The sequence below is a fragment of the Ranitomeya imitator genome, chromosome 1 (genome assembly GCF_032444005.1).
Source record: "Ranitomeya imitator isolate aRanImi1 chromosome 1, aRanImi1.pri, whole genome shotgun sequence".
NCBI lineage: Eukaryota > Metazoa > Chordata > Amphibia > Anura > Dendrobatidae > Ranitomeya > Ranitomeya imitator.
Genome location: NC_091282.1, coordinates 312,968,849 through 312,979,819, shown reverse-complemented (window position 1 = coordinate 312,979,819; position 10,971 = coordinate 312,968,849). Strand labels below are relative to the sequence as shown.

The 10,971-nt window shown below is 43.8% G+C and overlaps 1 protein-coding gene across 1 annotated transcript in view; it reads right to left on the bottom strand.

Moving 5' to 3' along the window:
- Positions 1–859, bottom strand: part of PRODH (proline dehydrogenase 1) — a 220,076-nt gene extending 219,217 nt beyond the window's left edge. The window contains exon 1 of the mRNA XM_069758514.1: positions 480–859. Within this exon, the coding sequence (XP_069614615.1) occupies positions 480–809 (330 nt within the window). The 5' untranslated portion in view covers positions 810–859. The remainder of the gene's footprint in view (positions 1–479) is intronic.
- Between the last annotated feature and the right edge of the window lie 10,112 nt (positions 860–10,971).

Here is a 10,971-nt window from a genome sequence, read left to right as displayed (position 1 = left end):
GCTGAAGATCTCTGAATGGGTAAAGCACCGGCGCACAGAAGCCAAAAATGGGCTCTGATCAGGTCCTGCCAAAACAGGGGGCGTTCAGTGCGCTAATCAGCCCGACGCTAATGAGTTCTGCGCCTGTTCCACGTCACAATCCGGAAGCAGGAAAGTGTCTCCAATTGGAACTATTAATGAGAATTATATGGCAACTCCGGGATAGAGTGGAGAAAGCCCTTTATGATGGATTGCGGGGTTCCGGCCTATGATCTCAGTTATGGCCACTTTGTATCTTTTTACCACCATTTACCCTGAAGAGCTGCCACTGCTTCTACCATTGGTGGCTGATGGGTGGTGGGGCCAAATGTTCCCCAGCTTCCATATCCTGCACACATGACACTCGGCCTGATGATGTGATGATCCTCACTGTGCCCACATGTCCCAGCTGGCAGCGCACCGACTAGTGGCAGCTGTGGGCCCCACTGGCATCATCTTACCTGCTGATTCCGGTCAACAAGGGCATCAACAGAGCAGAGCCAGAACACCAGCATACTCCGGAGCAGCTCCCACGTGGGCTTACTCTTATAGGCTTCCTGCGTGTTCTCGAAATTCATGGTGCCAGCAGGGCAAGACTTGTGGAGCAGGTTCTCACTCCTCTCCATGTGATCCACCTGGGAGCCCAGTGGGCATGGCTGCGCCCCCTCCACGGCTGCCTGCTCCTTCGCCTTGGCTGCAGCTGCTGTGGACCTCATCCGTGCTGGCAGTGTGAGCGGGCACCTGAGGCTAGCTGCCAGCCGTATGGCCGGGGACATCTTGCTGCACGCCATGGGGACGCTGTCTGTAGAGAACACGTGAAGGTGCGCGCGGATGACACCAGAAGGGCGTGATAGGAAATACAGCAAGCCCCGCCTCCACCGCACACCCCCGCACTCTGATTGGCTCCTGCCTGTGATGTCTATCTGACAGTTCAAGTTGTAAACAAACCTGCCCTGAGGTAAAAGGCTCCAGGACGGTGCTGCTGCCTACTGCAAAGTATTGTGCTGCCTACTGCAAAGTATTGTGCTGCCTACTGCAAAGTATTGTGCTGCCGAGCAGAGGCTGCAATTACACATATAACGTAAGGGAGTTATGAGGCAGGGAGCTGTCCACGTGATAGGGAGGCCTGAGCCTGACGGTGGAGAGAGCAGGGGAAACGCTGCTGGTCAGTGCTGAATGCTGATAACAGCAGTCCCATGGTCTGACCCGCTAAGCGCATAGTGGCTGATACCAGAGAGCAGCAGAGCTGCACATAGAATGAACCTGCTCCAGAGACACCAGAGGGAGAAGGGGGCAGAACATATGGCTGTGCTTTACTACCCAGAGAAAGATGGCTGGAAATATGGGGTATGGCTAAAGGGAGTCTTCCTCATAAACGTTTCCCATCAGACGATTTTCTGTTTGTTTTTTTTCTCTTTTTCCAAAAGCCATAAATGTATTTTTCCGTCCGTATAGACCAATGGGGGCTTGTTTTTATGGGACGACTCATTTCTTGTTTTGATTGACTCCTATCATTTTATCGTGATGTACTAGAAAATGGAGATTGAACTGCAAAATACAATCCCTCAATATTTTTGTTACCACGGTCATTGAGCGGTAAAAAGGGCTAAGCACTATAACATAATTCTCCAGATCAGAATGATTACGGCACCACCAAATGTGTGTGTTTATAGATTAATAATTTTCTTTTTTTAAGTGGACAAGATGTGTGTGTGTGTATATATACATATATCTATGCATATTTCAGTTCTCCAATACAAAAAGTGATTACACACAGAGTGATCTATTTCAAGTGTTTATTTCTGTTAATGTCGATGATTATGGCTTACAGCCAATGAAAGCCCAAAAGTCATTATGTCAGTAAATTAGAATACTTTATAACATCAGCTTGAAAAATGATTTTAAAATCCAAAATGTTGGCCTACTGAAATGTATGTTCAGTAAATGCGCTCAATACTTGGTTGGGGGTCCATTGGCATCAATTACTGCATCAATGTGGCATGGAGGCGATCAACCTATTGCAGATTCAGTCTTCCCAGCCTGGTGCAGGGCTACAATTTTGTTTCTAGTGTCCTTTGACAGCTCTTTGGTCTTTATTATAGTGGAGTTTGGAGTGTGACTGTGACGTTGTGGACAGGTGTCTTTTATACTGATAGCAAGTGCAAACAGGTGCCATTACTACAGGTAATGCGTGGAAGACAGAGGAGCCTCTTAAAGAAGAAGTTATGGGTCTGTGAGAGCCAGAAATCTTGCATATTTTTAGGTGACCAAATGCTTATTTTCCACCATAATTTGCAAAATAAATCTTGCCAAATCAGACAAGGTGATTTTCTGGATTTGCTTTCTCATTTTGACTCTCATATTTGTCGTCTACCTACGATGTCAATTACAGGCCTCTAATCTTTTTAAGTGGGAGAACTTGCACAATTGGTGGCTGACTAAATACTTTTTTTCCCCCACTGTATGTATGGTATGTGTGATGTATATACAGTGGGGCAAAAAAGTATTTAGTCAGTCAGCAATAGTGCAAGTTCCACCACTTAAAAAGATGAGAGGCGTCTGTAATTTACATCATAGGTAGACCTCAACTATGGGAGACAAACTGAGAAAAAAAAATCCAGAAAATCACATTGTCTGTTTTTTTAACATTTTATTTGCATATTATGGTGGAAAATAAGTATTTGGTCAGAAACAAACAATCAAGATTTCTGGCTCTCACAGACCTGTAACTTCTTCTTTAAGAGTCTCCTCTTTCCTCCACTCATTACCTGTAGTAATGGCACCTGTTTAAACTTGTTATCAGTATAAAAAGACACCTGTGCACACCCTCAAACAGTCTGACTCCAAACGCCACTATGGTGAAGACCAAAGAGCTGTCAAAGGACTCCAGAAACAAAATTGTAGCCCTGCACCAGGCTGGGAAGACTGAATCTGCAATAGCCAACCAGCTTGGAGTGAAGAAATCAACAGTGGGAGCAATAATTAGAAAATGGAAGACATACAAGACCACTGATAATCTCCCTCGATCTGGGGCTCCACGCAAAATCCCACCCCGTGGGGTCAGAATGATCACAAGAACGGTGAGCAAAAATCCCAGAACCACGCGGGGGGACCTAGTGAATGAACTGCAGAGAGCTGGGACCAATGTAACAAGGCCTACCATAAGTAACACACTACGCCACCATGGACTCAGATCCTGCAGTGCCAGACATGTCCCACTGCTTAAGCCAGTACATGTCCGGGCCCGTCTGAAGTTTGCTAGAGAGCATTTGGATGATCCAGAGGAGTTTTGGGAGAATGTCCTATGGTCTGATGAAACCAAACTGGAACTGTTTGGTAGAAACACAACTTGTCGTGTTTGGAGGAAAAAGAATACTGAGTTGCATCCATCAAACACCATACCTACTGTAAAGCATGGTGGTGGAAACATCATGCTTTGGGGCTGTTTCTCTGCAAAGGGGCCAGGGCGACTGATCCGGGTACATGAAAGAATGAATGGGGCCATGCATCGTGAGATTTTGAGTGCAAACCTCCTTCCATCAGCAAGGGCATTGAAGATGAAACGTGGCTGGGTCTTTCAACATGACAATGATCCAAAGCACACCGCCAGGGCAACGAAGGAGTGGCTTCCTAAGAAGCATTTCAAGGTCCTGGAGTGGCCTAGCCAGTCTCCAGATCTCAACCCTATAGAAAACCTTTGGAGGGAGTTGAAAGTCCGTGTTGCCAAGCGAAAAGCCAAAAACATCACTGCTCTAGAGGAGATCTGCATGGAGGAATGGGCCAACATACCAACAACAGTGTGTGGCAACCTTGTGAAGACTTACAGAAAACGTTTGACCTCTGTCATTGCCACCAAAGGATATATTACAAAGTATTGAGATGAAATTTTGTTTCTGACCAAATACTTATTTTCCACCATAACATGCAAATAAAATGTTAAAAAAACAGACAATGTGATTTTCTGGATTTTTTTTTCTCAGTTTGTCTCCCATAGTTGAGGTCTACCTATGATGTAAATTACAGACGCCTCTCATCTTTTTAAGTGGTGGAACTTGCACTATTGCTGACTGACTAAATACTTTTTTGCCCCACTGTATGTGTGTGTGTGTGTGTATGCACAGTATATGTATGGTAATCTGTGTGTATGTACGGTATATGTGTGTATGTATCTATGGTATGTGTATATATGTGTAAGGCTGCCGTCACACTAGCAGTATATGGTCAGTATTTTACCTCAGTATTTGTAGCCAAAACCAGGAGTGGGTGATAAATACAGAAGTGGTGCATATGTTTCTATTATACTTTTCCTCTAATTGTTCCACTCCTGGTTTTGGTTTACAAATACTGAGGTAAAATACTGACCAAATACTGCTAGTGTGACGGCAGCCTAAGGGGTTGTATGAACGGTTATGTATATTCCCTTTACACAACCCAGTTAAGTAGCTATTTCACTGATCTGTAAATGTGATAAAATTCTTAACTTGACTTTCCCGTATGCTGCTATGTGTAACATATGTATAGTTATCTGCAATGTTTTTCATGTGATTGCTGCTGTGAATATTTCATGCCCTGTCTTTTGTGTATAAAGCATTTATATGGGTATTGTTTCATAGGGAAAGTGCAGTACCCAAGTTTTGCCACGAGATGGGGTTCATTATAGTTTAAGATATAGCACTGTAAATAGTTAATCTATTAGGGGCCACTGTGGGATAAGATAGAGAGCCTCCTGTTTTTAGCTCAGAGTAATTGGGGAGCTGAACAGCTCAGTAGGGCCCCAGTGCCCTGACAGGCCAGGCAGGCTTAATGCCCAGCACAACACAGTGGCCATGCAACATTAAGCAAGGTACCCAGCCATTCAGAGTCCGGATGGACAGAAGTGCAGCTGAAGCAGCAGCGTAACAGCAGTTTGGAGCAGAAGCTTGAGAAGAGGTCCTGGACCAGTACAGGGACACAGGTCGCTCACCATGTGGCAGATCATTGCTTGGGCTGATGCCTTTTTGTACCGGGGCGCAACGGACAGAGGAATACTCAGGTGTAATGAGCTCGCACAGGGAGCATGCTGTGTTATCACAGGAGGTGATACGACCTCATAATGTACTGTAAGATGTAGGAGAAAGCGTAGGGAGAGCAGAGGACGTGAACTGTGTTGAACCTAATGTTAATAATGTAACTGTTAAGAATGTGCTGAGAAATGCAAAAAGTAAAGTTCATCATTTTAAGTTTGAAAAGGACTCTGCCTCTTAGGCTACTTTCACACTAGCGTTAACTGCAATACGTTAAAATGCGTCGTTTTGCAGAAAAAACGCATCCAGCAAAATATTTTGCTGGATGCGTTTTTTCCCCATAGACTTGTATTGGCGACGCATTGCGACGGATTTGCATACGTCGGTATACGTCTTTCGACGGATGCGTTGAAATTAGGCGACACGTCGTCTGGAAAAACGTAGATTGCAACGTTTTTTGGCTCCGACAAAAAAACGTGTCTTGGCGCATCCATCGGCATGCGTCTTTGGCTACAATGAAAGTCTATGAGCGACGGATGCGTCGAGACACGTCGTACGACGCAATGCAGCGCTGCAATACGTTTTTTTCTACTGAGCATGCTCAGAAACAGGATTTTTTTAGCTAATTGGCCAGACATCCCCAAATAGACGGATCCGTCGAAATGCTGTATGCGTTGCATACATTTTGCACTTTGACGCATCCGTTTTTTCGGCAAAAAGACGTTTTTGTGACGGTTTGCAGTTAACGCTAGTGTGAAAGTAGCCTTATTGTACTATGGAAGCAGCGGAACTTCAGCCAGCACGATGGGACCCAGATGGTGCAGAGGGTGAAGCGAAAGGTATGCTGCAGAAGGGACATTGTTTGCATGTAATTGGGAGCCAGGGCACGTGTAACCAGGTAATCTCAGCCACGACTACAGCCCTGGTTCTGTCTCTTAGGGTATGTCCACAGGTTCAGGTTTTTTCGCGTTTGTTTCACGATAAAAACACTATAAAAACTCATTAAAAACGCATACATTATGCATCCTACAATTTAGAATGCATTCTGCAATTTTTGTGCACATGATGCATTTTTTTCCGGGAAAAAAATGCATCGCGGTAAAAAAAGCAGCATGTTCATTAATTTTGCGTTTTTTTCACGTTTTTTCCCGCTTTTCTATGCATTTGGAAAAACGCAAAAAAAAAACGCATCAAAAACGCAAAAAAAAACGCATGCGGATTTCTGGCAGAAATGTCCGGTTTTTGTCAGGAAAATTTTAGCCAGAAATCCTGACGTGTGCACATACCCTTACAGTTGGCATAGTGCAGCAGGATGCCGCAACCGTACAGCGTGGGAATGCTGTGGAAGATGTTATTCATGTGACTAAGAAGAGTGAAGATGAAGAAATTGTGAATATTACTGAAATACTGGATGTGACTGATATGTAGGACTTGACCAATTCCTTGAGTGTGACTGACACTATAATGGTGACAAAGATGGCGGCCATGAAGATGGCGGAGTTTGGCTCCAAAAAGGAGAACGACAACAGTGATCCCACCCTTTGTGGGTGTTACCGCCCAGAGATGGTTCGAAAAGGAGTCTGGCGACATTCCCCGGTCCACCCAGTTAATCTTAGCCACGACTACGACCCTGGTTCGGCCTGTTACATATGTACGATATATCTGTGTATGTATGTACGGTATATGTGTGTTTGTGTGTGTATGTACAGTATATGTGTGTATGTATGATATGTGTATGTACGGTATGTATGTGGGTATGCATGTACGGAATATGTATGTGTATCTGTGTATGTATGGTGTGTGTATGTGGGTGTATGTACGGTATATGTGTGTGTATGCATGTACGGAATATGTATGTGTATATGTATGGTATGTGGGTGTATGTACGGTATATGTGTGTGTATACATGTACAGTATATGTATGTGTATCTGTGTGTATGTACGGTATACAGTACAGACCAAAAGTTTGGACACACCTCATTTAAAGATTTTTCTGTATTTTCATGACTATGAAAATTGTACATTCACACTGAAGGCATCAAAACTATGAATTAACACATGTGGAATTATATACTTAACAAAAAAGTGTGAAACAACTGAAATTATGTCTTATATTCTAGGTTCTTCAAAGTAGCCACCTTTTGCTTTGATGACTACTTTGCAGACTCTTGGCATTCTCTTGATGAGCTTCAAGAGGTAGTCACCGGAAATGGTTTTCACTTCATAGGTGTGCCCTGTCAGGTTTAATAAGTGGGATTTCTTGCCTTATAAATAGTGTTGGGACCATCAGTTGTGTTGTGCAGAAGTCTGGTGGATACACAGCTGATAGTCCTACTGAATAGACTGTTAGAATTTGCATTATGGCAAGAAAAAAAAGCAGCTAAATAAAGAAAAACGAGTGGCCATCATTACTTTAAGAAATGAAGGTCAGTCAGTCTGAAAAATTGGGAAAACTTTGAAGTTGTCCCCAAGTGCACTGGCAAAAACCATCAAGAGCTACAAAGAAACTGTCTCACATGAGCATCGCCCCAGGAAGGAAGATCAAGAGTCACCTCTGCTTCTGAGGATAAGTTTATCCGAGTCACCAGCCTCAGAAATCACAGGTTAACAGCAGCTTAGATTAGATCAGGTCAATGCCGCACAGAGTTCTGGCAGCAGACACATTTCTGCAACAACTGTTACGAGGAGACTTTGTGCAGCAGGCCTTCATGATAAAATAGCTGCTAGGAAACCACTGCTAAGTACAGGCAACAAGCAGAAGAGACTTGTTTGGGCTAAAGAACACAAGGAATGGACATTAGACCAGTGGAAATATGTGCTTTGGTCTGATGAGTCCAAATTTGAGATCTTTGGTTCCAACCACCGTGTCTTTGTGCGATGCAGAAAAAGTGAACGGATGGACTCTACATGCCTGGTTCCCACCGTGAAGCATGGAGGAGGAGGTGTGATGGTGTGGGGATGCTTTGCTGGTGACACTGTTGGGGATTTATTCAAAATTGAAGGCATACTGAACCAGCATGGCTACCACAGCATCTTGCAGCGGCATGCTATTCCATCCGGTTTGCGTTTAGTTGGACCATCATGTATTTTTCAACAGGACAATGACCCCAAACAAACCTCCAGGCTGGGTAAGGGCTATTTGACCAAGAAGGAGAGTGATGGGGTGCTACGCCAGATGGCCTGGCCTCCACAGTCACCAGACCTGAACCCAATCGAGATGGTTTGGGGTGAGCTGGACCGCAGAGTGAAGGCAAAAGGGCCAACAAGTGCTAAGAATCTCTGGGAACTCCTTCAAGATTGTTGGAAGACCATTCCCGGTGACTACCTCTTGAAGCTCATCAAGAGAATGCCAAGAGTGTGCAAAGCAGCCATCAAAGCAAAAGGTGGCTACTTTGAAGAACCTAGAATATAAGACATCATTTCACTTGTTTGACACTTTTTTGTTAAGTATACAATTCTACATGTGTTAATTCATAGTTTTGATGCCTTCAGTGTGAATGTACAATTTTCATAGTCATGAAAATACAGAAAAATCTTTAAATGAGGTGTGTCCAAACTTTTGGTCTGTACTGTATATGTGTATGTATATTTGTTATGTGGGTGTATGCATGTACGGTATACAGTGGGTAAGGAAAGTATTCAGACCCCTGTAAATTTTTCAGTCTTTGTTTCATTGCAGCCATTTGGTAAATTCAAAGTTCATATTTTTCTCATTAATGTACACTCTGCACCCCATCTTGACTGAAAAAAACAGAAATGTACAAATAATTGCAAATTTATTAAAAAAAGAAAAACTGAAATATCACATGGTCATAAGTATTCAGACAATTTGCTCAGTATTGAGTAGAAGCACCTTTTAAGCTAGTACAGCTATGAGTCTTCTTGGGAATGATGCAACAAGTTTTTCACACCTGAATTTGGGGATCCTCTGCCGTTCTTCCTTGCAGATCCTCTCCAGTTCTGTCAGGTTGGATGGTGAACGTTGGTGAACAGCCATTTTCAGGTCTCTCCAGAGAAGCTTAATTGGGTTTAGGTCAGGCCTCTGGCTGGGCCAGTCAAGAATGTTCACAGAGTTGTTCTGAAGCCACTCCTTTGTTATTTTAGCTGTGTGCTTAGGGTCATTGTCTTGTTGGAAGGTAAACCTTCGGCCAAGTCTGAGGTCCAGAGCACTCTGGAAGAGGTTTTCATCCAGGATATCTCTGTACTTGGCAGCATTCATGTTTCCTTTAATTACAACCAGTTGTCCTGTCCCTGCAGCTGAAAAACACCCTCATAGCATGATGCTGCCACCACCATGTTTCACTGTTGGGATCGTATTGGGCAGGTGATGAGCATTGCCGTTTTCTCCACACACACCGCTTAGAATTATCACCAGAAAGGTCTATCTTCATCTCATCAGACCAGAGAATCTTATTTCTCATAGTCTGGAAATCCCTCATCTGTTTTTTAGCAAACTCTAGGCTTCTGTCGGGCCACTCTGCCATAAAGGCCTGAATGGTGGAGGGCTGCAGTGATAGTTGACTTTGTGGAACTTTCTCCCATCTCCCTACTTCATCTCTGGAGCTCAGCCACAGTGATCTTGGGGTTCTTCTTTACCTCTCTCACAAAGGCTATTATCCCACAATTGCTCAGTTTGGCAGGACAGCCATATCTAGGAAGACTTCTGGTGGTCCCAAACTTCTTCCATTTAAGGATTATGGAGGCCACTGTGCTCTTAGGAACCTTGAGCACTGCAGAAATTCTGTTGTAACATTGGCCAGATCTATGCCTTGCCACAATTCTGTCTCTGAGCTCCTTGGCCAGTTCCTTTGACCTCATGATTCTCATTTGGTCTGACATGCACTGTGAGCTGTGAGGTCTTATATAGACAGGTGTGTGCCTAAACACAGTTGGACTCCAATGAAGGAGTAGAACCATCTCAAGGTGGATCACAAGGAAAGGGACAGCATGTGACTTAAATATGAGTCTGCGCAAAGGGTCTGAATACTTTTGACCATGTGATATTTCAGTTTTTCTTTTTTAACAAATTTGCAATAATTTGTACATTTCTGTTTTTTTCAGTCAAGATGGGGTGCAGAGTGTACATTAATGTAAAAAAATGAACTTTTTTGAATTAACCAAATGGCTGCAATGAAACAAAGAGTGAAAAATTTACAGGGGTCTGAATAATTTCTGTACCCACTATATGTATGTGTGTGTGTGTGTATGTATGGTATATGTATGTACAATGTATGTGAGAACCATCAAATAATGGATAACTTGCTGATTACTGGGGATTTGAATACTGCCCCCCCCCCCCCCCAGCTCTATTCACTATCTATAGAGCTGCTGATCGCTGCGCTCAGCTATTTCCATCAGTTCCGTAGACAATGAATAGAGCAGATGCCAGATGATGCAGATCCCAGACATATAATGTAATATATACATGGTCGGGCTCTGCCGATTCCAGACGTTATCACGCAACCATGAGGAGGCGCACTGCACACTTGCTGTCATATGCCAACTAGAGTGTCAGCCACATCTGCAGTGTTCTAGTCACTGACACAGCGGACACTAGTTGTGTTGCCTCCACACTAAAGCGGTCACTAACAAGGACACAGGGTGGGAGCCACATGCCAGCTGCAGCCTTCCCTATGAACAGTGAATAAGGCTCATTGTGGTCTAACTACCTCTTACAGTACCTTATGTGCATTCCATTACTTTTGAAAGATACAAAGGCTAAGTCTACCTCAATACATCTGTTTTCCTAGCAATTGATAACAAAGGATAGTCCACTATGGGTATGAACAGTTTCATTTAATTCCATTCTGCTGGCCAATCAAGACCACTTTTGGCAGACTTCCATAGCGCAATCTGAGAGCCCAGGACCTACATACGCTAAAACTATCATAAGACTGTCTTCCTGACGAAGGCTCGTGCCTGAGCCGAAACGTTGGAAACCATTCTCTTT